The sequence below is a fragment of the Sturnira hondurensis genome, unplaced genomic scaffold (assembly GCF_014824575.4).
Source record: "Sturnira hondurensis isolate 20B ecotype Veracruz unplaced genomic scaffold, ASM1482457v3 Scaffold0021214, whole genome shotgun sequence".
NCBI lineage: Eukaryota > Metazoa > Chordata > Mammalia > Chiroptera > Phyllostomidae > Sturnira > Sturnira hondurensis.
The window spans coordinates 1,399,127-1,425,528 of record NW_028093845.1 but is presented as its reverse complement, the minus strand read 5'-3'; the positions used below and the strand labels follow the sequence as shown (position 1 = coordinate 1,425,528).

At 47.4% G+C, this 26,402-nt stretch overlaps 1 protein-coding gene across 1 annotated transcript in view; it reads left to right on the top strand.

Annotated features, from left to right (window-relative positions):
- The first annotated feature begins 663 nt into the window (after window positions 1–663).
- The window catches only part of PFKP (phosphofructokinase, platelet), a 55,276-nt gene continuing 29,537 nt past the window's right edge, over window positions 664–26,402 (top strand). The window contains exons 1-6 of the mRNA XM_037031858.1: window positions 664–869; window positions 10,782–10,855; window positions 21,431–21,508; window positions 24,304–24,493; window positions 25,448–25,613; window positions 26,307–26,351. Of these exons, the coding sequence (XP_036887753.1) occupies window positions 755–869; window positions 10,782–10,855; window positions 21,431–21,508; window positions 24,304–24,493; window positions 25,448–25,613; window positions 26,307–26,351 (668 nt within the window). The 5' untranslated portion in view covers window positions 664–754. The remainder of the gene's footprint in view (window positions 870–10,781; window positions 10,856–21,430; window positions 21,509–24,303; window positions 24,494–25,447; window positions 25,614–26,306; window positions 26,352–26,402) is intronic.

The window sequence follows — 26,402 nt, the reverse complement described above, 5'->3', positions numbered from 1 at the left end:
CCTCCTTGAGTCCATCTCCCGACTTGAGGCCAGAGGGGAAACCTGGGGAAGCCCGGGTAACTGCTGGGGTTCCCGCCGCACTGAGCGCCGCAGGGAGCGTACCTCGTCTGAGGTTCTGTTCCCCAACCACCGCGGTCAGAATCCTCATCCTGTGGCGGCTGCCCCATCCAGTGCTCCCACCCACCAGCGGGTAGCGCGTCAAATGTGGTGGTCCGCCCCGCCCACCCGCCGTGGCCCACTGCCCCCTCCCCGTGGCGCTCTCTCCCACCTGCCACGCTCTGCCTGTGGTGTTACCTCTCAACCCGCGGTGCTGCCCCCTGCTGACACTCCGCGTACCTGCGGCGCTCCCGCAACTCGACGCTGCTACCCACCAGGAGGCTCCGACAAAAGCGATTATCCCGCCCACCTCTGATTCTCCGGTCCCCCTGCGATCTCGGCTCCTCATAAAGTAACCACCTCCCCACCGAGTTCTCTTCCCCGGAGCGGTGTTTCCGCACCTGAGGAGCCCTTGCACTGACTGGGCGTTCTGCCCCGCACCCCACTCAGAAGCGCTGTGCCAGGCTATTCGCCCCGCCCGCGGCGTATCTCTCTCGCCGCGCCTTGCCCGCTGGCCCCGCCCTGGGTGCCCGCCCCCGGCTTCCGATTGGCGCACGCGAAGAGGGCGGAGCTAGCAGTTCCAAGCGTTGGCTCCGGTGGAGAGCGAGGACTGCCTAACACCCGGTCCCCCGTCTCCGATCTCTTCGACTAGCTGGCCATGGACCACGACAAGGTTCCCTCGACCCCCAGGGCCTCCTTCCGCAAGTTCCTGGAGCAACTCTCCGGGGTTGGCAAAGCCATCGGCGTACTGACCAGCGGCGGGGATGCTCAAGGTGCGAGACCGCCTTTCCCGGCCGAGGCGGAGGGGGACACCGGGAAGAAGGGATGGAGGAACCAGTGGGAAAATGTGGGGACCCAGGACAAGCGATGGGGGTTCCGGGAGAAGCTAGGCATGGGAGAGCAGCCCGGCGCCCGGGAACTCGGGGGGTACCTTCCGGGGACCGAGCGGCCGTGCAACCTTCGGAGTCACTGCAGGGACGCGGAAGGGAGGGGTATGGTAGCAGAATCCTTCATCAGGAAGATCAATTGATTTTCTACCTTCACGTTTATTTTTTAAATTGAGACTGGGGACAGGGTCGTCTGCACCGCCTTCGTAGGTCATCTCTCATCCGAGTCGTGAGATGGGGAGGGAGGCCCCCCTCGCGGCCACCTGCGATGCCACGGCTCCCCCCACCGTGTTGTGGAGAAACGACAGATCTCCACTAGCGTCCTGAGGACTCTTGCCCCGTGCGCAGCGCGGGCGGGGTTCCCCGCTGCTGTTTGCGGGACGTGACGTGGGGCGCATGGCTACCCGACAGGGGTTGCCAGACGTCCGGCATGCTTTACATTTCCGCTGGGAGATTTAAAAAAAAAAGGTTTTCTGCCACTCTAATCTCCTGTCTGTTCCTGCTCGTGATCAAACCGAAAACTAAAATGGGCCACTAGGCCTTCCCGCCAGCCTCCCTGAAAGGGAAGGATCAGGAAGCGGGGACTCCGGGAAGTCACCGCACCGGGCGCAGACTCCAGGTTCCCCACACCCGACGTGGAAGCAGATTTTGGGGAGATAGGGACTCGAGACCGGGTCCCGTGGACCCATCAAGAAAATATTTCAATTTAATGGGTGAAAAGAGTGACACAGCCACGCCCAAGACGTCGCGCTGTGTGCACGTGGGGGCGCAGGGATTCCCAAGCGGTGGGTTTTCCCGATCCAGGCAAATCCCTGGGTGGTGCAAGCCAACCGCTAGGAAGTGGATTGGTGTTTTCCAGGCGGAGGCGTCCTTCTGGAAAGGGATACTTAAGAATCGTGTAGGCTCCAGACGCATCCCGGGGCTGGCGTTTGGTTTTTGTTTTCTCCCCATCCCCCGTTACCCCCCAGATTAATTCAAAGGCCCAGAGTCCTTGTTTTCACCTGGTTCGCGGTCTCGCACGGTGGAGGGATGCTTGGCTGACGAGTCTAGCGCCCTCGTCTGTGCCCACCCTTCCGCGACCTTCTCTTTGCCCTTGAGCGAGGCGGGGCTGGCGCGGGCGCGGCAGGTTGGCGCCCATGGCGCGTGCCTACGTGATGCCCGGCCTGTCGCTGTCCCTGTGCCTATGGCCCTAGGTACTTGGTTTCCTGAGAGTGGATCCCCAGCAAGACCCTTCCGGCGCTCTTGAAGGTGTCTAGGGCAGAGTCAATCACCGCCCCCTTCCTCATAGGCCCTTGCCTTTGCATCACAGGGAAGCTAGACTGTATGATTTGGTATTCTAGTAACGGCAGAGGCCGGGATTAGGGAAATGGCAGAGTGAAATAGATGACATTACCCACATCACTTAAGTAAACATCAGAAGGTGAACCAGGTGGGGTCGTTGTGGGGCTGAGAGTGGCTTCTCTGTCAAAGCCTTCAAAAGCACATGTGTCGAGATACTAGCACAAATGAGGAAGCATCTTAAATGAATGGCATTCTGACCTTTAAAAGATAGTAAAGCCTTAGTACAGGAAGGGGAACTGGTCTTAAGCCTCCAGGCTTCAAGTTCAGAGTATCAAGGTTATTTTACAAATAAGGTGCTATGTCTGTTGAAAAAAAAAATCTAGGTCATTCTTCTGAATCCTTGTTCAAAATTTTGCTCAACTACCTGGTAGTTGGCATACAGGTACTCCAGATAATGGTGCAATAGAACCAGCATTTTCACTTTTACTTTTCCTGGCTCTGCACTTGTGAGCCATTATAAAAGAGTTCATTCAGTAAGTCCACACCTCTTCTCAGAGGAAAGGATACCTTGAGAACAAAAATTCTAGGAGGAGGTTGCTTGGTTGGTGTCATTCAGGTGGCTAACACCATATTTGATGGGCTGATGCTCTCAATTGGCACATCTGGGCTGTCCTACATTCCTGAGAACCCACCATGACCAGACTGTCTGGGGCCCTTGGGCAGAGCTGAAGCTGTTGACTGTTTTTTCTTGGACTTTATGCAAAATGTCAGATCTCCTATTTTGATTCCATGTTGCATCTGTCTGAGCATTTGGAGGCATTCTTTCTCCCCCCCCGCCCAGACATGCTCAGAAGGGCTGGTCTTAGCAGCAGCATATTTACTGACCCTTAGAGTAGGTTATTCCTAGAATGTTCTCTATTGCCCACCACTGTTTCACCACTTAACCTTGATTCTAAGTTAGATCAGTGTTGGGTTTCCTCCGAGACAGAAAAATTTTGCTCATAGCTACAGATGAAAAAGAGTGTACTCATACATACATACACACAAAAAGAAACTTACCCATGTCTTTATTTTCCGGTACTTATCTAATCAGATGTGAAATTACGGTCAAGTTCCATTTTGAGGCGACTATAGCTGCTGTGTATTAGCACATTTTATGTGCTAGGAGTTTTACAGGTCTTGTCTCCAATCCTGATTATTATACATGACTCCAGGACATGTGTGTCTTTGTTTTGGAGGTAGGGACAAAGACCCACAGTGAGATAAGTGACTTAGCTAAGGTTGTGTAGCTTATAAGTGGCAGTGGCAGGATTTAAACTAAGCTTTATGACATCTGAATTTAGTTTCCAGTCAGCTGTGCTCTTAAGGGACCTTTCTCAGGCAAGGTTGCCTTTCTAAAGTCTAGTTAATGCTCCAAAGTGAGCAAAACCCAGCTTGCTGAAAATTACACAGATGGTTTTTAAGCAGCCTGTTAGTGGAACAGTAAGTACCTTTTTACAGTCATGGCAATCACCTGAAATACAGCAAGAGTGGCTAAAGTGATGTAATGCTTAATTCCAAAGTAATGAAATTCCTTTTTCCCTCCAATGGAATTTATATTATATATTTATTTTAAAAAACCCATAAATTCCCCATCTATGTTTCTGACCTCTTAGCCCCACCCATTAGGGAACAGTATTTCTAAGGCTAATTATTTTTCTTATTTTTTTGTGTTTCTTCTTTTTGTCACAGGCAATCTGCAAACTGGCTTTCATTTTTAACCCAAATGGACAGGCTTAATCATGACTAGGTACCCACCCTCAGGCAGAATTGTGTCACACACCAAAAATGACTCATCATCTTAGGCATCACTGTAGGCTTCTGGAGAGCCTAATGGGGCTGAGAGCTCTCAGCAATGGAGTGGATCCTAAAAGCAGAGTGAATGTGAAGGCCGAGTGCTTTTTTGCCCTTTTTTTGTTATTTGTGGCAAAGTAAACAGAGAGTACACATAAATTGAGTCTGTATGTCTTCCCATTAATAGTGAGAACAACTAACACTTAATGACTTGCCATGTGGCAGGCGCTAATGCTTCATGCATTAACTCATCCTCATTTGACAAGTGAGCAAGGGAGCTTTGAGATGAAACAAATGTCTTTGTACCTCTCAGAACTTTGAGATGTCATCTGCTAAGAGATAGGGTAGCAGTGGAAATGGGGGACTGGGACACAGGTGCCATTTCCCGTGCATTTCTGGCACCCAGCACAGGGGTTGGCAGCTCACTAAGGAGTGTGGACCAACTCATTCCTCCAGACATTCTAGCTGTTATCTTTTCTCATGAAGTCACGTCAATGAATTAAATCTCTTCTAATCCAAAGCACTCTCATCTCCTGAGTAATGTCTAGAGATGATGGATGCCTGCAGATTTGTCATCAGGAGCATGAGGTACTGTGCACTGGGCTCAGGTACCTGGTTGGTCCTTTACTGAATGAGTGTTTCTTGAATATTGCTTTGGGTCTCTGTTTGGGTGGGTTCCTTCTGCACCCACCCAGAGCTCTGCTGGCATAAATGCAATGGGCAACTGAGAACAGTGGGCATCTTGCCTCATAGTGCCAGCCCATTATGGTCCTGGAACTCTGTACCTATACATTCTGTTATGGGATCTTTTCTGTTTAAAGTGTAATAACTTAGCAAAAGTGATTAGGTCTAGGAAGCAGTGTATTAAAATGATAGTGTTAACCTCATGTACACTGTGGGAAGTCTGTACAATTGCATACCTATTTACACATGCAAACACTGTTATGTGACATTTTGTCATATTTCAAAAAAGCTTGTATTCCCTCTTGGTTACAGAAAATTAAAAGCTTTGCTATAGAACTCCCACTTTTGACCAGGGAGAATTGGGGCCATTTGAATATGCTATACATGTCCCACAGGCTGTCAGGAGCAATTATAATTAGAAACAAGAATCCACTGGCTGGTGTAGCTCAGTGGATTGAGCGCAAGCCTGTGAACCTGAGGATTGCGTTCGATTCCCAGTCAGGGCACATGCCTGGGTTGCAGGCCAGTTCCCAGCAGGGGACTCACGAGAGGCAACCATACATTGATATTTCTCTCCTTCTCTCCTTCCCCTCTAAAGATAAATAAATAAATAAAATCTTTAAAAAAAAAAAGAAACATGAAGATAGAGCAGGGCCATTCTATAGAGCAGACATCAGAACACAAAACTGTCCATCCACTGTGATTGTGATTGGCTGAAAAGCTGTCTTTGGATAAAGAACAGACAAACATATGTTAAGAAAGTAGTTGAGTCACTTTTTCAGTTACTTTTTTCAGACAGCTTCCTTGAGCGTTGTCTTTTTATTTGTTGCAGTGTCTGCCAGCAAGCCCCTTCATCCCATGTGTCTTCCTGCTGTACACTTAGCTCAAGTTGGGGATTACAGCCCTTGTGCTTGAAGAAACAGGCATCTAAGCCTCAGACTCCAATGCAAAGGACTTGTGTCTTGACCGTGGTCTTGTGTGTACGAGGCCATGGGTGAAAATTGGCTTTTCCTGTGTTCTTTAGTGTTTGTCCTCCAGGGTCCCTTCTCCTTGGAAAGCAGCCACCTGCAAGGGCCCAGCCACTGCAGCAGTTTGGGTCCCAGCTGTGCACTGAGGTGAAGAGGAGAGCTGGGTGATGGAATAGGCCCCACCCCAAACAACAAAACAGGACGGGGACCTGCAGGCCTTTTTTTCTTAAAATCACCCTTTGGTGGTTCTAGAGCACAACCTTTGACCTAGAGCGAATTAGGACATCTTTTAAAATAAAATAAAATAAAATAAATAAAATAAAATATATAAAATATATAAAATAAAAACCCAGGTTTATACACCAACTTTGCCATTTATTAATTTTGCTTTTGGCTTTCAATTTATCTGCTCAGAGCCCAAGTTCCCCATCCCTTTGGCAGCACCCAGGACCTTGCGGGCTGCCTTGTGCATCAGCCTAGATGCTGGAGCACTAACTAATCTCAGTTACTTCTGTGCTGTCAGCACAGGACGCCTGGCCCTCAGGCCCGAACAGGAGGCTGCTAGCTCCCAGCTGGGGGAAAGGCCAGCTGGTTTTACTAAATCACAGGAACTGGCAAATGAAGAAAGCCTTTGAGTCTGGGGCCTGGTTCTCGGATTGTGGTTTACCCTAGGAGGGTAAGGCGGATTGGTGAGGAGGCCATGCTGAAGGCCCCGCCCTGCCTGGGAAACCCTAGGGGTTGGCGGACCTTGGTCCTCCCTACCTGGGGCCTGCTGCAAGCCAGGAGTGACAGGCCATTTCTGCAGTGAGTACAGGTTCGCCCCAGGAGGCAGGGTGAGACTGAGGCCAAGGGGCGGGTTTGAAGGGAGTTCAGACTTCTTGGGACAGAGGACAGCTGGGGCAGGCTTTCACTGCACAGGGGCCTCCTGGGATCACCTCTGGGTCAGGTCCCCCTTGTCACAGTTTTACTCCTGCCATTTCTTATCCGCTTTTTTAAAAAAAAATTGTTTCGTTCAGTTGTCTCCATTTCCCTCAACCATTCCTCTCACCCCACCCACCCTCACCTCCCACCCTCAGTCCTACTCCTCTTTGTGTGTCCTACTCCTATCCGTGTGTCTGTGTGTCCTTTATACATGTTCCTGAATGGCCCTTCCCCTATTTTCCCCCATTATCCCTCCACCCTCCCCTCTGGTTACTGTCAATTTGTTCTTTATTTCCATGTCTCTGGTTATATTTTGTTTGCTTGTTTGTTTTGTTGATTTGGTTCCACTTATAGGTGAGGTCATATGGTATTTTTCTTTCACTGCCTGGCTTATTTCACTTAGCGTAATGCTCTCCAGTTCCCTCCATGATGTTACCAAGAGTAGGAATTTCTTCTTTCTTTCTGCTGAGTAGATTTCCATTGTGTAAATGTACCACAGTTTTTTGACCACTCGTTTACTGATGGGCACTTAGGTTGCTTCTAGCACTCAGCTATTGTAAATTGTGCTTAGCAGCACAATTTATGAACATTGGAGTGCATAGGTTTTGAATTGATGTTTCAGGATTCTTAGGTATAATCCCAGCAGTGGAATTACCAAGTCAAAAGGCAGTTCCACTTGTAGTTTTCTAAGGAAAATCCCATACTGTTTTCCACAGTGGCTGCACCAGTCTGCATTCCCACCAACAGTGTACTCGGGTTCCCTTTTTTCTGCAATCGCATCAGGACTTGTTTTTGTTGGTTTGGTTTTATGATGGTCATTCTGACTGGTGTGTCTTATCCACCTCTAAAATCCCCCTATTTGTCTTCTTTTACCCTGTCTGCCTTTATGAAGACCCCCTCCCTCACTTCCCCCAGGAACAAGGGCTTCAGGAAGGGGGAAGTGGAGTTTTAGCCTTCCAAAGTTTCTGGAGACAAAGCTTTGGTATGGTTCAGCATTTGATGGTTAATTTACCAGTTATAGTGGCCGTAGAATAGAGACCGAGACTCATGGAGTCTGACGGGAGGGACTGTGAAGAGCGCGTTTATCAGTTAAAGTCTGAGGGTGCAGGAGGCTCCGTGCACAAGTGACCCTGTGAGCTTGGTCAGATGCCATAAACTACCACAGGTGTGAGCCTGAGGCAGAGCATCTCTTCCCGTCCTGGAACAAGAGGAGTCAGGTGGGGAATTGCCAGGAACCTTCCCTGCGGATGCAGGGGTCCAGCCCTGGAGTTTCAGAGAGGGCACTGGGTGGCCCTGGGGCACTGTGGGCTGTGCAGTGTTGATGAAGCATGAGGTTCAAGGAGGAGTATCCCCGTGGGCTGAGCAGGTAGGAATACTTCTTGTGGTGAGAGCTCTCTCCCTGAGGAATCTGGTTTTCTGAATCCAGACCTTGGGGGAGGAGCATGGGCACATTTGTGTTTTAGAGACAGAACATCAAAGCTGATGCAGAAAACACCTTTAAAAAAGTGGGCGCGGGTGGAGTACAGATGGCATAGGGACAACACAACTCTTACCACCTGAGGGAGGTTTTTGTAGGGCTTGTGAGCAGTCTCCCGAGGGGCAGGTGGGCAAGTGGGGGAGAAGGACATCTTCTACCTGAGCTGTAATTGTTGTTTTAAGACCTTATTTTTTAGAGCAGTGTTACTTTATTTTATTTTTTTAAAGATTTTATTTATTTATTTATTTTAGACAGATGGGGAGGAAGGGAGAGAGGGAAACATCAATGTGTGGTTGCCTCTTGTGCGCCCCCTACTGACCTGGCCCGGCAACCCAAGCATGTGCCCTGACTGGGAATTGAACCAGTGACCCTCTTGTTCACAGGCCGGTGCTCAATCCACTGAGCCACACCAGCCAGGGCTAGAGCAGTTTTAAGTTCATGGCAGAACTGAAGGGAAGATTCAGAGAGTTCCCATATCCCCGCTGTCCGTCCCCACACACAGCCTCCTCCAACACACTAGATGGAGCATTTGCTACAGCTGGTGCGCCATTGTCACGTAGTCATTACCCATAGTTGACATTAGGGTCAGTCTTGTACATTCTGTGGTTTGGGACAAATGTCTAATGAGATAGTCCCACCATTGTAGTGTCACACAGAGCAGCTTCACTGCCTAAAAACCCCATATTCTGCCTGTTTATCCTGCCCAACCCCCCAACCCCCGGAAACCACGGGTCTTTTACCTTTTCCAGAATCTGTAAATTTTTTAAACAAAAGAATGCGCTTATAAATTACTTGTATAGTAATAAACAAGAGAGAAAAGGCTGTTTTAATCCTTCTGACTATAGTGAGGAGAATGTTAGAGGAAGGCAGCAAGATTCAGGGGAGATGTTGAGAAAATGTCTGTTTTATGGGCACGAGTTATCTAGGGCATTAGTAATATCCAGCTTGAGCAACAGAGGAGAAAGTTGTGCTGTTCAGCAAGAGAAAGAGAATAAAGGAGAAGGAGAAAATGGTCAAATAACTTACTGCATCTTAAAATGCTGAACTTGAGGTTCTAGAGAGATGGCCACCAATTAATAGGCAAGTTATTAAAAGTCTTTGTGTGATGAACTAGGTTTGAACATGATGGAATGAGCCTACCAAATATAACTGTCCACGTGTACATATGTATTAGATAGATATTAAACATGGGTTTATTGCCCTGGCTGGTATAGCTCAGTGGATTGAGTACGGGCCTGCGAACCTCACAATCGTGGTTCGATTCCCAGTCAGGGCACATGCCTGGGTTGCAGGCCAGTTTCCAGAAGGGGACTCACGAGAGGCAACCAAACATTGATATTTCTCTCCTCTCCTTCCCTTCCCCTCTAAGGATAAATAAATAAAATATTAAAAAAAAAACATGGATTTATTTCTAAGATATGTACCCCACCACACTTTATCAGCTACATGAATATTGTAGCCTTTCGAAATTGTCACCTTTCAGAGGCAACAGTCTTACTACAGCATTTTCAGAACTGGCTCAACATACACCTGTAATTTGGGAATTTTTAACTGTCTTCTGAGCGGGTTTGCCATTCAACTATGATGTACAAATTCAGTCTCTGTCCTTGTTGAGTGGACTCCTGGTGGCACAGTGCCTTGCTTTTGTTTTTTTTCTTCACCAAAAGTGTCACTCACTTGCTGGTCCATTTTCTCCAACATCCTGACTTCTGTTTCCAAAATTTAAATTTGCGAAGGCAGCGGATTGGAACTGTTGGGTGTCCAGGAGCCACTTGGTTGGAATAAGCTTTGCTGCTCCTTCTGAGGCACAGGATTGTGTCATCTCTGAAAGAAATGGCCCTCATCCCTTGTCATTTCTTTCTGCCTGGCTTTAATGCATCAGCTAAGGTGATGGTACAGGACTTGTCTGACAGTGAGATCTGGACTATTCACTGAGCTCTAGACAGCAGTTCCATGCGGGAGCAGGGGGGAGTGACCAGACTCGGGCATCACACAAAGCTGCTTTTAGTTTCTTTGAAGTCCTCTGAGAAAATGCAGGGAATGTCCTAGATTTATCTTGATCTGGTATTACTTATAGTATATTGGTTTAGTTTTTCTTTTTATAAAATTGTGTGACTTATTTTACATTTAAAGCCATTGGTAACTGGTGATTGTCTATTCTTCACCTCCTCAAATCACAGACCGATGGTCCTTTTCAGCACTATTTTCTTTGAATTTGGCTAACGATAAATAAACTGAGGGCTCAGTGTTCATACCTCGATTCCCTATAAATTTTCAGGCAACTCCTCCAGTTACAAAACAACCCAGAGGACAGTCCTTTGGGTGGTTTTGTAACTGGAGGAGTTGCCTGAAAATGTATAGGGGATCAAGGCAGTTTGTGTCCCAAGCCTATGAGCAAAGCTATTGTAAATTAAATGTGCAGCAGGCCCTCCTCCAAGGATGTTCACCTGTGGATGAGCCCACAAATGCTGGGCCCTCTGCTTTGTGATTTCCCTCAGTCCTGATGCTAATCCTGGGCGCCTGCCTCCTGCCCACCTTTCACCTGAGGCACCTTCTGAGAGGTGGCAGTTTCCCTGTGGTCACGGCCAGTTGTGTGCCTGGTCTCTTCTGTAACTTCTGTCGTGTCTTTTCCAGGTATGAATGCCGCCGTCCGCGCAGTTGTGCGCATGGGGATCTATGCAGGAGCCAAGGTGTACTTCATCTATGAGGTCAGTGTCACGCCTTCCCTGATCCTCTGGTGTCCCTGCCTGGCAGTGGCCCGAAGCTCTCATGCCTGCCAGGGTGGAGCCCTGCTGAGAGCAACCCAGGGTCAGCCGTAGTAGCGTGCTCAGGGGGCCAGCAGGGGAGCCCAGGCCCACCCGAGCTGACCTGTCCAAATGTGCTCCCTGTCCAGATGTACCTCTGAGATGGGTGTTAGAGGTGGAGGGAGTGGAAGGAGATGAGATAGGCACCACATGCCATTTTGATATGAACTGGCTTTGTAGGATTAGTGACCTCAAACTGGTTGTATTTATTTGTAGTTCTCATTCCTTATAATGTGATTTACTTAAGTGAATGTGATGCACTTAAAATGGGGTTGAATTTGAATATTAAGATGAGTGGGCAACACCGGCCACTTTGAGCTTTTTATTATTAATGTAACACCCAGACCGCCTCCCTAGTGTCTGTTTATCCGTTCACTTCAGAATGAGGAGTCCTAACGCCAATAGCAGTCATGGCCCATTATCTTCTGCATTTGAGGTCTGGGCGACGTAGAAGGGAGTTGTGGGCGCCAATGTAGTTTGGACCACTTGATTTATTTCAAGAACTGCTGGGGAAAAATAATTTATATTTAGATTTTCAATTTATGAAACATAATAAAGCTTATTAAAAGGAAATAAGAGAATGTATTTTTAAATGACTTAATTCCTTCAAGACCACTGTTAGTATTTTATGCTGGCTCCTTCCAGTATTTATATGTGGAAGACTGAAAGAAAATATGTACATTTTAAAGATTATAGCAGATGTATTTAATATAGTACATTTTCTCCCAACCATTGTGTTATGGTGATTTTCTATATGCTATACACATCCCACAACTGTTGCTTTAAATGTTTATTTAATATTCCACCACACTGATGCTTTAACATTTACTAGGCCATTTATTTACTGGGTCATTCCATTGCCACACCATGGGACTATTTAGTTCACTGCCCATTTCTCAACTACCGTAATACAGCAAGATCCATATTAATATGTGAGGCTCTTTTATGCTTCGTATTATTATTGTGATCCCAAGGCATCGACTGGGGTAGAAGACATGGCCCTTGTAATGGGTCTCCATGTGTCTCACCAGTGATTTCTGAGACTTGTCCCAGCCTACTCTGCACCCCCCAGGCCACACCCAAAAGTGGCACCAAACCCACTGGTTCTGTGTGCACAGCCCTTGTCTGACTCACCAGAGCTGGTGCAGGTTACAGGACTGTTGGCAAAAATCATTTTTTCCTTTTGTGATGTGGCCAGTCATGGTCTTTGCTCATTGGTCTGAATAACCATTTTTTTATTGTTTGCTGCAAAGGTGTTTTTTTCTGGTGCTTTGGTTTGCTTTTCTAAATTGTGGTTCTGTGGATTTAGGGTTGCAACCATCTGATTTGGGCAGTGTTAAAATAATGGGTCCCATCAAAGCAGTCCCAGACCGTTGCCCTGTCATTTTCTATTTGGGTGTATTTAGGGTCAAATTGCCCTTGTGGACGTCTGTCCTGGGCCTGGCCCTGCAGCCACTGCCCTCTGTGCACTGATGCGGAATGAGCACATGAGACTCAGGGCCTCGCTCCTCGCTCCCCGCTTCTCGTCTCTCCTCCCTTTGGTGTTTACATTTGCACTCAGATGACAGTTCTGTTTCTGCTGAGGAGTGTGCCTGCATGAGCACAGCTTCCTCTGCCTTTTAATTTTATTTTGGGGAGAAGAGAGGATTGCATTCTGCCTTTGAACTTGAGAGAAGACACTACACCTGGCCTGATGGCAATTCCTAACATATGGTTTTCAAAATCTTGCAGGGTTTGGTCCACCCTCAGGGCAGGTTCTGTTATAATTAACAAAATGATTTCAGCTTCTCTGAAGACAAATTTATTTAGACTTGTGGTTTCCAGCATGTTCTCTTGGCAGCCTTTGATTTCACTGGCTGCTGGCTCCGGTGGTTTGTGTGACCCTGCAGGTGATCCTGAAGATCTCTCGCTACAGAGGTGCACTTTGTCTTCATGATGACTTTGCGGTGTGTGGGGGGAAGGGGGGAAGTCATTTCAGTTATTTCGTAGTTAAAGGAACTGACTCGTCCTTGTGGACCGTTCACTTTCTCCGTGTCGCTGTTCATCACTAGCAGGGCTGGGAAGAGAGCTTGAATCCCACATCAGTCCTCCAAGAACATTCATTGATATCTGGAGACATTTTGTTTGTCCCATTATGGGGAGAGGTGCTGGCATCTGTCGGATGGAGGACAGGGATACGGCTCAACATCCCTCAATGCACAGCAGCCCCCAGCAAGGAATTATCTTGCCTACACGGCAGTAATGCGGAGGTCTGGAAACCTGTATTTACCCAGGGGGGCTGCGTTCTTCAAGCCCTGTCTGAAGGGAAGTGAGCTCTGCTTCCTGCTCCTTCCGGCAGGGAGGCCCTGAGTCTGAGTAGATCCGCCTCCATTAGGGAAAGACAGGAAATTTCTGCAGCCACTGGGAGGATGCCACAGAGAATCCTTGTGTGGAATGGTGTTAGGAGGATGCTAATTTTCATAATAACTCTTCTATTGGTAATTGGCACCTCTGATGGAAGGCACCGCAGAGCGTACAGCTGATTGCAGGGTGTGTGATTTGGCACTAGGAGCGATCAGGCCTTTGGCATTCCTAGATATGGAGGGAAAAGGGAACGGCTTGCAGAGAGAGGCATTGGAACAGAAATCTCCTGTCTGGAGATGATGCAATGCTTCTTATGACATCCCTCCCCACCCCTCAAAAGAGAGAAATATTGTACCAGTGAGCAGAAGGGGCTCTTTTGTGTCTGCCCTACCTGGGGTTAGCCCAGTGTCCCCTTAGACCCACAGGACTTTGCACTGGTGATTAGTTTTATCTCATTGAATAAAATCGTTTGGGGTGTCATCATTTCTCTCTGACTGATGTAATAACCTTGTATCTGCTATTCTGAAATTCAAAAATGTCTAAAATCAGCCATTTACTTCCTAAGTCATTTGGGCAACCAACCTTGGTGACACCGCATGCAATCTTTTCTCGCCCACCCCGGGTGACAGTCCCTGAAAGGGGAGGAGGTGGCTCCTGCTCTTGCCAGTGCCAGCTCACAGAGGCTCACTGTGTGTCCACGGTGCTCAGGATCCCAGCCGTCTGCATGCTGTCACCTCTCCCACCCCAAGGGTTTGGGGAAGTGATTGTGCACCTGTGTACGTAGCCCAGGGACAGGGGATGAATAAATTAACCTCTCTGGCCTCGTTTCCTCATCTGTCCAGTGAAAATTCTCTCTGCCCTTCCTACAGTTAGAAGCTTTAACATAAACTAGGCAAGGGGCTGTGGGACTGTTGGGTGGGGGTGCAATGATGTGTATGCCTTTGGTGCTGTTGGTTGAGAACCAGGCACAGCATTGGGGGGATGGGTGAACAGAATTCACTTCTGTAAAGACCTTCTCAGAACTGCAGACATGTCCATGTGTTCTGCTGTGTGGGCCCTGCCCTGACGAACAGGGTTCCCTTCTACACCACACACTCGAGTGCTGTTGGTGTTTGCAGGGGTTGATGGGAGGGTGTGTGGAGGTGTCCTGTGCAGTGCAGGTTGCTTAGAGAGCATCCCTGCGTCTGCCCACCCGAAGCCAGGACCACACCCCTGGCCCACAGCAGAGACCATCAGGAAAGTCTCCAGACACCGGCAGGTGTCCTTGGTGAGCCAACTCTTTTTCTTTGATTTGAGCTCAACCTAAGGAGATGTTTGGTTTTATTTTTTAGAGCCTCGTTCAGTAACTTATCCAACATGTTTTTCTATTTTTAGTCTAGTTTCTAAGTCTACCTAGACTTTTCAAGGTGACACACACATCAAAACAGTGAGGATTAATTATTGAAAGAAGGAGTTTGGGTTTTTTTTTTTTCTTGAGCAGAAAACGTGTGGGAAGTGTGTGGGTCAGAAACCGCTGCGTTTTGGCCGGAGGTCTGGCCCCAGGTTTGCTCCATGGGGCTGGGCGAGCACTGGATCGGGGGCAGCACTCTGTTCGTGCGCTGCCTGCTGAGCCCTTGGGCGCTGTTCGGGAAGGGCAGGGCGGGGTGTGATTAACCCCTTCTTTCCATGTACTGTGCCAGTTGTTGATTTTTTTGTTTGTTTTTCTTTTAGGCTAGGACTTTTTTTTTTAGTGAGTACCTTCAGCTTCTTGGAGATGGTGAGGGCAAGTACATCACACGTTTTTGGAGCAGACTGCACGGGGGTGTGGCCTGCCCTGGGTTTAGGCGGACCAGACAGACACAGGGTGGGAGAGCCCACGTCACAGCTGGTGCTGTCTTGGCTGCATGTGCAGTTGGCTGGATGTAATTTAGCATAATACGTGGGTTCAATGTCCTATAACCTAAAGGTTTTTCTCTCCACTTACAAATCATTATTATTACAGCTCTTTAACGATGACTCGTGGAAAATCCTTCCCTTTGTGAAATGCCTCCTGACAGTGGGGCACTGCTCAGGGGCAGCGCTGGTGAGGGTCAGCAGGGCTCACCTGCTGTTGTCTTCAGAGTGCTGAAGAAAGTCTAGCAATGATGCCCATCACGTCCAGCAGCTGCTGTTTCTGGTGTTAAACATAAGGCATTCTTCATGTCAGAGAGTCAGGGCTTCCTATTGTTAAAGAATAAGGGCTTTAGAGCAGCCCCAGGAGCTAACAGCCAGGTGTCCACAGGCTGGCGGCTGCAGGAGCCTGGCCTTACTCCCCGGAGGTCCAGGGAGCAGCTTTCTCACTATCCATGCCCCACTCCCCACCCCCTGTGGTTTTCTATCTTCCTCTGTCTCTCTCCGTCTCTCTCTCTCAATCTCTCTCTCTCTCAATCTCTCTCTCTCTCTCTCTCTCTCCCTCCCTCCCTCCCTCCACCATCCTTGCCTCTTTCCCTCTTTCCTCTCCTTTCTTTTTCCCTTCCAAGTTTGAATGACCACCCTGAATCCAAGCTGCACCGGGCTTGGAACCCTGAGCATCATGGCCTGACCTAACACACCTATAAATAAGGTCTGATTGCCATTTAGTAGCATGGTATGGTTTTCCCTCTCCTAACAGAAACCCTCTCTTTGCCACGGGGTTTGTTATTTTCCTTCTCAGATACAGTGAAACACCCGCTGTCAGTTTTTAAAGTGAGAAATGTTGTGCCCAAACAAAAAAATGGCCACAAGAAAACCCCTCTGCCCTTTCCAAGGAGGGCAGCACCCGGAGACAGATGCAGGTCACCTCTCCCTGTGGGCGTTGAAGCTCTGGGTGCCACCTGTGTCTTGGACCATGTGGCCAGATGGAAGGGACCAAGGACAGGCTTAAATGTCAGGGCTGATGTTTGGGAACTCATCTGGCTGATCCTTTTCTCTCCCCTCCTGTCACCAACTCCACCTCCCCCTACAGTTCCCTGAGGGCCACGCAAACTGACCAGAATCACACTGTCTTCTTTCCTGAAGGTTTTACACATAACTCTTTCTGCATTTTAACTTCCTTAAAGGCAAAGCTACTTAATCACTAAATGTCTAAAAATGGTCATAGTGATGCTCCAATGTACAGTTCAGTGTCTTTCTCTGCAGCTGGTGGGTAAATGTTTATGTTCAACTACTGTGCATGAACATTACAAGGATGGTTCAGTCTCTTAAGTTAATTAAAGGAAAACAGCTGATCTGGGTCCCTGCATTCCTTTCCTTTCCACAGGAGCGTTGGCTGGTGCATTGAACAGTAGAGATGACAGCACAGAGCCCCGAGCTGGGTGCTTCCCGTGGGGTCTGTGACTTGGTCCTGACGCCATCAGGACAGTGCTCTTGACTTCAGATGAAATCTAGTGACTATCAACATTTTAGTGTTCAAATCACAGAAGTGATCATCTCCCTCCCCTGCCTTTGCTTGTCCCCGCCCACTGTTATCACCGTGGGGCTGACTAAATAATTTACTGTATGGCGAAAGGATCTCTCTGCCAGGGATGTTGGAGACTGGCTTTGTCCCGCTGTGGTTTCCAGTTTTGTGTGACTTCCCTGGAATTGTGCAATGTTAGCTGTAGCTTCAAGATATCCAGGGATGCCAGTGGGATAAGTAAGTCATGTCAGTATATTGTGAAGTTTCCACAAATACAAGGACCAGGGCTGCACAATGACCTGTGGTGTTCTTACCTGTTTTAGGATTTTGGAGTTGATGAATCTTGCCAAGAACAAATCCAAAGACAATACAGGCATTTTCCTTGAAGTCATGAAATCGATGAGCAGGGGTGACTTAGTTCCCTAGACTGGAGCGTTTGTGCCCTCAGAGTCTGGGGAGGGGAGATGTCAGCAGGCTCTGGGTACGGGGAGGGGAATGCGTGATCAGAGGATCTACATATGACTTTCCTTTGGGCAAAGTGAACTCATAATTCCTAGACTTTGAAAACTATTGACATGGAGAATCTTGGCCTGTCTCATTTTCATGAGCATCTAGTTTTGCACGGTGGCATTTACTGAATCTGACACATGAGAGGGATTCAGAGGTGATCTCTCCACATAATTGCTCTCAAGCTCTCTGTAAGTGAAATGCTGTAATTTACTATGGAATTAACCAGGAAAACCTTAACCATATATACGAAACAAAAAAATACGCATTTCCTCGGAAGCAGCAGAACCTCTGGAAAAGTCTCTGAATGCCAGTGATAACAATATCTAGAAAATAGTTGTACAGTGCGTTCTCTTGAGTAGGTATTTGGATCGATTGCCATTTAAACAGGGAGGTGTTGCCTGAAGCATGCAGGAAATCCGATGGAGAAAGCACTACAGAGTTGACAAGACATGTGGACACCCAGGACAAAAGCACCCTAAGAGAAGAAGCCCACTGTGCTGTAGCACAAGGCTGCATTTTCCCTCTGGGTCTCCAATGAAAAAAACAGAAACGCAGATCTCTTAGAAGAGAACGCCACCCACAGATGGACTAGCTCTGCCGTTAACAGATGTCTAAAAACACAAGTCAAAATGAACACAAAGTGACCCAATGACTTCATGTAAAAATTCTGTGGGACAGTGGATTTAATGTATCTGCCTAAGGGACTCTTGGGTTCATCCTATGAATTGGGACCAGCAAGAAAGGGAGTGTTACTTGAGCTCAAAAACTAAGTGCAGCTTTAAAATTTTTATAGTTTGTTCTTCTTACGTGAGTCACTCACTGAACTGGCTCTGAGGGCAAATTCCACAGGAGAATTTTAGAACATGTTTTGGGCCCTGGCAGTACTGGAATAGGTACTCAGACTTCAGGGAGGCCTCCTCAGAATTACTGCATGTATAAGAGATGGTACATTTGTGTAAAATCAGGCTTCTCAGTTTGGTAATACCTTCCTTGTAAAAGACAGCCCAAAACTGCAGTTGGTAGTTATTTTTCAAATGTTACATGAGTTTCATGACTTGCCCGTTGAAGAGTGAGTCATTTCCTATAACTTGGCCCACGTGTGCATTAGGGCGGGCGCTGTGAATGCAGCCAGTGCACAGTGATCCTTTTTATTCTTCGATGCTGGTTTCACCATATGTATCTATGCCACATGAAATAAATATGTCTGGAGAACAATTTCACTTTTCAAAATATGTGTTATATTTTGTGAAACTTTTCCATGCTCTAGCTCTGGACACAAAAAAGGATTTATGAATGTTTTTATTAAATCAGCATTTCAGTTCTGAGCCATAATAAAGGGAAATAATTTTTCCCACTCCCAGTGTGGCAGGCACTGAGTGTCAGATCAGATGTGGTGTCTGACGGGAGGACACGTGCTGCAGGAACAGTCCTCCTTCGTGTCATTCCTGCAGGCGCCACTGCAGCTGGAGGGCTTCTTTTCCTTGTCTGTTCAGTTACCTAACGAGTGAATGTACAGAAATTAGGTGCCCCGGCTGGCTGGTGTGGCTCAGTTGGTTGGAGCATCGTCCCATGGACCGAAAAGCCGTAAGTTTGATTCCGTATCGGGGCACAGGCCCAGGTCACAGGTTTGCAATGCCTATGAGAGGTAACCGATAAATGTTTCTTTTTTCCATTGATGTTTGTCTCTCTCTCCCCGGGCCTTCCTCTCTCTCTCTAAAAGCAAGGGGGAAAAAGTCCTCTAGTGAGGATTTAAAAAAAGAAAAATTACTGGAGTGGCTGTCAGCGTAGGCTGGGAGGTTTTCTCTCTCTTTTCCGTCAAAACCTGTGGTTAGTTCAGTTGGTTTTCCCTCTGCCTCTGCCCAGCATGGTCTTGATTGATGCCTACTGTTCTAGCCTAATTGATGGTAATGTTTTCTCTCCTCTCAGAAGTATGCAGGTTTGGACAAGGTCAAAACATCATCTTTTTCTGTAGGGTCTGTTTCAGCACAGGGGCTGAGCGTCTGAAACTTGGAGCTGGGCCACAGGCCTGCTTGTGGGCACCTCCCAAGCTTCATAGCCATGAGGCAGAAAGCACTGCCCCTGACTGCAGTCTGTTCCTAACGGTCTCCTCTGTTTCCAATGGTGTGCTGGGCTGGGCTGCAGTGATGGCGTTCTTCACAGAGACCCGGAGTGTGCGCTGGCAGAAATAAGTCAAATGGCAACCCTAAGACTGGGTATTCTCTCTTTCCCCCTCTCCCCCGCCCCCCCCCCCTCTCTCTCTCTCTCTCTCTCTCTCTCTCTCGTGCTCTCTCTCTCTGTCAATTTTCTATCATCTGTCTCATCTATTATCTACCCATCCATAATCTATTTTTCTCTGTCACCTATCCATCTGTCCATCATCTATCCATCCACCTATCATCTATTATCTTTCTTTCTTCCTTTCTTTCTTTCCTTCCTTTCTTTTCTTTTCCTCCCTCCCTCCCTCCCTCCTTCTGTTGAAATAAGATACCTGGGGATCACTGAGAAGGAGGAGGGAGCCAGGTTTTGCGCTTGGTCCTAGAACAGTGGAATAACTTGTGCCTGGCGCAGTCTTTGTCCCAGAGGTCTCTCACGTACCAGGGTGTAACATAAATATTGGCTCTGATAAGGGCTCCCCTCCCAGAGGCAGCCTGGATCCAGTCACTCTCTTGCTTATCACCCCATTGTCCACAGTGACAGCCATGCTGGGTTCCATACTTGAAATGAAATAGACTACAACTGTGCACCCTGTAAGCTCACACATGAAGGGAGATGGGAACAAAGAGATAGAAGGGATCCTTAAAGGCAGGTGGGGTGTGTTTGGAAGAACCTCCATGGCTTCCCCACACAGACAGTGGGTGGGTAGTGAGCCATCTGGACCTGCCTGTTCTGGGGCTGAGGACGAAGGGTGAGTGGGTGGCTGGGGGCCAGACCCTCAGTGACCACAGCCTGCAGAGACACCTGCCCCTCTAAGGCAAACCTGCTCTCACCTTCTCTGTTCTGTGTTATTTCATGCTGGCATTCCCTTTCCTGTTTGTCACAGATGTGACGTATGTATATATACAACACGAGACTTTACACACATGCACATATACATGTGTACTTATATATTAAAATATATGTATGTATTATATAATATAAAATCTAATACTGTATCATAATGTACATTAATAAGTATAATTATAATTAGATATTATACATGCATACTTAATAACTGCACATAAGTATATAATATTTTATATTAAGATACATAAATATGAATATATATATGTGCATGCATATAATTCTGTGTTATATAGTATTTACCATGTAGCTGTAATAAGATACTAATGTATAATGTTATATAATATATTCATTATATTATTAATATAAATTTTGCATTTATAAGTATACAAATTAATCAATCATCAAGATTCCTGCACCACTGGTTAATTTGTGCAGAAGGCTTTGTACTTAGTGGGAGTTTCATTATTTAAATCTTTGTTCCTTTTTTCTTTTTCTTAGCCTTCACTGGGTAGTGGACATGAATTCACAATAATAATCTGTTGTGATGAACCTTGGTCGGTGGTTAAGGCTTATCCCTTTTCCAGGGTAGATGCCCTGGAGGGTGACTCACTAATATGAAGATACAGATGAACGTTTCTGTAGTTCCCAATCTTGTATATTCTGTGGGTAAGAAGAGATGCTTTTTAGAGTTGAAAGGTGATTACTTTGGAGTTGTAGGCAAAAGTGCGCACTTGAATCCTAATTCACTCACAGGCTTGATAGTAAGATGTCACTGGTCGGAAGGAAGGCCATGGAATTAGTGGGGTGACCTTCAGCTGTGATTGTGAACGATACTTCGTGTGTATCAAAAGCGGTGTGGATTTGCCTGGGCAGAGGGAGCCCCTGACAGGAATGGATTCCTGTCTGCTTTGGGACTGACACCAAGAACGTGTGTGTTGAATGACAAACAGTTTTAGGGTAAGTTCATGCCTTTTCCGTCTCTCAGGCACCATTAGGCAATGGTGCCATGGAGGAGCCTGGGCTGACATTCCCACTCTTAGAGACTCAGTTCAAGGGGCTTTCGCACCATCCCCACCATGCGCGACCCTCAGACGAACCATGTCTGCAAAACACTGGGCTCCCGGGCGCTTAGCGTCATTGTCACTTGTGTCTACATTTCATGTAGTTTGGGATTAATTAATGCCCCAACATTTACTCCGTTTTAACAAGATTTTGACCCTCTCCCTCAGGGCTACCAAGGCATGGTGGACGGTGGAAGCAACATTGTGGAAGCAGACTGGGAGAGCGTGTCCAGCATCCTGCAAGTGGTAGGTGCCGCGTCCACAGACTGTTTCCCTCGGGGAGCAAGTATCTCTCTCCTTTGAAGCCTGTGGTCCGCATGTTCCCGTCAGACTTAAAACAGATTAGTGTGCCGCCTGGCCTTATTTTTACCTGCTCGACAGGAAAAAAAAAACATTCTTAATGTGTCACTTAATTAAATTTTATAAAAACACTTTACATCATGCAAATGGAGGAATTATCCTTGCAATAAAAAGTCATGCATACTAGCTAGCATTCTTTGTAGTATTCTTTGTAGCAGATTTGGGGGGTTTTGTGTGTGTGTTTTTTACACCAGATTAATGTTGAGGCAGTTTTGTTTGTTGATGCTGTGTGTTTAGTGGCAAATATCTGCAACTGTTGGGTTTTCTCAAGTTCCTTGGCTTCAGGGTATCACAGCCTGGGAGAGACCCCAGCCAGGGGCTCTGAGGGCTGTGGGTTTAGAGGGTGCCTTGCCCTGCCCACTCCTGGCTGCTTGGATCTCCTCAATGTGCCCAAGAGTGCAGTAAGCGCCACTTAAGGAACTTAAGCAGCAAAGAAACAGCTGCTTAATTTGAATTTAAAAGACACCTGCCCCATTATTTTATGTTTACATTTTATTATGCCTAAAAAAATTTCCAGAAGTTTCCTGTATAGCGTAGCAAAGAGTTGAGAAATAAAGAGATCACATGAAGGGAGTGGACTTCATGAAATATTCCTGTGGTTTTATTTTTTGTAATGCATGTATTAATATGTGACTCCTGTTGAGTACTTTTTCACTGGAAGTACCAAATGGGTACATTCCCTGTGAAGGTGCTAGTGCAATAGATGAATGGATGAAAAATGTATGGAAAAATATATAAAAAATAAATGGAATATTATTTAGTCATATAAAGAAGGGACTCCTGCAATATGGGACAACATGGGTGGATCTTGAGGACATTATGCTAAAATATAAAATATGTCAGACAAGGACAAATTCTGTTGTCATCTCACTTGTACCTGTTATCTAAAATACTGAACTCAGAGAAACAAAGAATAAATTGGTGTTTGCCAGGGGCTGGAGAGCCAAGGAGATGGGTAAATGACCGCCAAAGTGTACAAACTTTCAGTTATAAGGGGAATACATTCTGGATCTAGCGTACAGCATGGTGACTCTAGCTAATAATACTGTGTTGTATACTTGAAATTTGTTAAGAAAAGAGATCTTAAGTGTTCTCGTAGCACACACACAAAAGGTAACTATGGGAGGTGATGAATGCTCATTTATTTGATTGTGGTACTTATTTCACAGTGTCTACATACATTAAGTCATCATATCACATGCCTTAAACATGTTAACAATGCTGTATTCTATACTTAAAAATTGCTAAGAGAGTAAATCTTAAAACTTGTCACCACAAAAAAGAAAGGTAGCTATGCAAATTGATAGATGTATGAACTAATCTTTTGTGGTAGTCATTTCACGATATATGCACTTACCAGCTGGTCACACTGTGCCCTCAAGCTCACACCGCACTGTATGTCCGTTATATCTCGAACTCTGGAGGAGATGGTAGCAGCATGAATGTTTAATGCTGGTCACAGACCTGCAGGTCTACAAGTAAACCTTTACTCCCCCTCTCTCAGAAAGACACCAAAGAAAGTTTGGCACCCATCAATACTTAGTAGAGTGATACTTGCAAAAAATCAGGACAGCATTGTTTGAATTTGAGACAGCGAACTATGTGTGCAAAAGAGCATTTCCTTCCTGCTGGTGTGATTGTGCAGGAGACAGGAGATACAAAAGCGGCTGTGGAGAGTGTACGGGCGCGCATGTGTGCATGGCCCACCTGTCTGCATCTTAGTCAATTGTGATTTCGTCCCTGAGGCCCTGGCCGTGTTATCTCCTCACTATTTATGGGCTGCTGACTTAGCTTCCAGTTGTTAGAAATCACATGACCCTGCAATTAATGGCTCTTGGTCAAATCAAAAAGCAGAGAACCAGCTTACCTTTGCTCTGCCCTGCACCTGCCACCCAGGCTCACCTATGCTGTGGTGAGTCATAACGTCATCCTGTCACACTGACTGTTAACCCAGAATCACCGATGAGTGAGCTTTCTAAAGGGAGCACGCATTTGAAGGATTGGACGCAAATTCCAGTTTAATGAGTGCATCCCAGACGTAAGCAAGGGAACCCTGGGTTTTCTAAATACAGCTGGAAATTCATTTTTGAAGCACCAAGGGAGAAAGATCATGACTTATCTTTCTGGAAGTTGGGATGGCCCAACTTAAGATTTTTTTTTAAGATTTAACCTTTAAGAAGGGTTAAGGCTGGGGGGAGATGTAGTCAAAAATAAATCTCTTTGTCACAGATTTTTATTTTGCCCTTATGAGTGGTGAGCTCTGAGTAATGGAAGGGGCCACTGGGCACGGCGCTTCTCTGACCTAGGGTGGTGCCAGCACTGGGCCTGTCTGAGGCTCAGGGAGCATGGGGCCCAGGGATCCAGCTGCCCCGCACTGCCCAGCCTCCAGTGTGGCTGTCATCACCTTGCACACTCTCCTCTGCATGTTCAGCTGACAGTGGTCCTTGTTTCCATACCCTACTTGGCTCCCCCTGGGCATGAAGCCATTATCTCTATTGAATTCCAGGATGGAGCTAAAAATGGGAAAACGCACTTCCACAGTGGACCAAGTGAAGAGATTAAAATGAGGGAACCCTTACTTTGGAAAGTTCCCTGTCTACATCAGCACTCACATGTGCCCATCTATCCCTCATTGCACCAGGTTGTTAGGAGACAGACAAACAGGATTTCATTTTTTTCAGGGCGGGACCATTATCGGCAGTGCCCGGTGCAAAGCCTTCCGTACCCGGGAAGGTCGCTTGAAAGCCGCTCACAACCTGGTGCAGCGGGGCATCACCAACCTGTGTGTGATTGGTGGGGACGGCAGTCTCACCGGGGCCAACATCTTCCGGGAGGAGTGGAGCGGGCTGCTGGAGGAGCTGGCCCAGAATGGTGCGTGTCTGCGTCCCCTGCGTCCCTCTCCTGGTTTCTCCCCCGACCCTGGTCGTCTTCTCTTCCTGCAGAGAGCTTTGACCTCATCTGCTCTGCCTGTTTAACTGCCACTGAGGTGTTTGTGGTGTCAGATTTTACAGCCACCACCTCAGGACCTATGTTGGACCTCAAATAATGGCAATAATGAGAATCATTTGTTTCAGTGTGCCATGGTAGATGTGTTGCTACGTGATTTCTATGCAATACAAAATATCAGCAGAGTTGTGTTGCTGGAACAAACAGCCCTTCACGAAAGGCGTAAACTTGCCCTGAAGCACTTGCCCTGAGTTCTGTAAAATCTATCCAGAAGGAGAGTGGCCGCCAGATGCCGGCAGCAGGGGCCTCAGAGCAGCTCCTGTCCACTGTACTCTGGTCCGACACAGGCTGGGTGGCGACAGAGAAGAGGAATAGCCACCTGAGTCCTTGCCTGAGCTGTCCCCAACCTTGACCACTGTGACTCAGTTTGGGCAGATCTGCTCATCAGTCTTTTCTGAGGGCTTTAAGTGAACAGCGCCAACTGACTAGTCCCCCATAAGCCTATGAGAAATCAACTCCACAGTTGTATAATATTCTTATGTGCTTAATTCTGGGATTGTGATGTTTCCTTGTTGAGAGCTATGCTATTCTCTCCGGCCGTTACCAGACAGAAGTCAGATTTCACCCACAGATTGCACTGTGCAGACCCCTGCTTTGATTTTTAGAGTCCCATGCTCTTGTCTGTGATAGCTCCCGTCTCGTCGTCACCTCCACTGACATCTGGCATTTATTGCCATGAGTGTAGGTCATGGAGAGTTCCGGGAAAACAACAATAGATGGAAAATGTGTTCAGAGTTGTGGGTTTCTATAGGCACGGCCATCCTCTCTCCCTTCACTGGCTGCTCCCGGTGATGGAGAGTGTGGCGGTGTCCCCCCCAGGCAAGATCAACAAGGAGGAGGTGAAGAAGCATGGGTACCTCAACGTCGTGGGCATGGTGGGCTCCATTGACAATGACTTCTGCGGGACCGACATGACCATTGGCACAGACTCGGCCTTGCACCGGATCATCGAAGTCGTTGACGCCATCATGACGACGGCCCAGAGGTAGACGCAGGGAGCCGGTGGGCGGGCGGGTGGCATGGGGCACCCAGTGCGCTGCGGCTAGACACTCCTGCTGGCTCTGGAAAGTTCCACGGAGGGTGTTCTGGTGCGGCTCTTGTCACTTGAGTATTAGAAACAAGGCAAGAAAACTGTTCTCAGCTTGACTTTTTACTTTCAGTTTTATAAAGTTACCTCTCCCCCCGTTAAAGAAGGAAAATGCATTTGCTGGAGAAAAATTATAAGATAAAAATTATCATTGTCTACAGTCCTGCCCAGAGTTCTGCAGGAATGGCGGAACGTAAAACTGTGCGTGTGTCACCACAGCCCGTGTCAGAGATGTGGGGAAGCGTCTGCGCCCCCTTCCCTGCAGGGTGACGTCTGCAGCTGGCCGCGCACTGAAGTGCATATGAAGCCACGGCACTTCCTTTATCCACGGTGGTGCAGGCTCCAGCGGATGCTGTAAAATGTGGACCTGGAAAGTGCACTCACCCCCTGCACCCCTTTACTTACGAAAGTTTGAGATACTCCTGTGGTAGCATCTACCCCTGTAGAAAATGGGTCCATTTTTGGAGGCCTGGGTACCTGCCATAATCGCAGAGTGGCCTTTCTGTCTGATACGGCTGTGCCAGCACTTGTCTCTGTGTGCCCTGTGCTCTTCCCAGCGGTGGTAAGTGGGCGCTCCTTCATTTCTTCCAGCCACCAGAGGACCTTCGTTCTCGAGGTCATGGGGAGACACTGCGGGTACGTATGTGCAGACACGATTCAGGTGGAAAGGACCCTCCCACGGGCCCC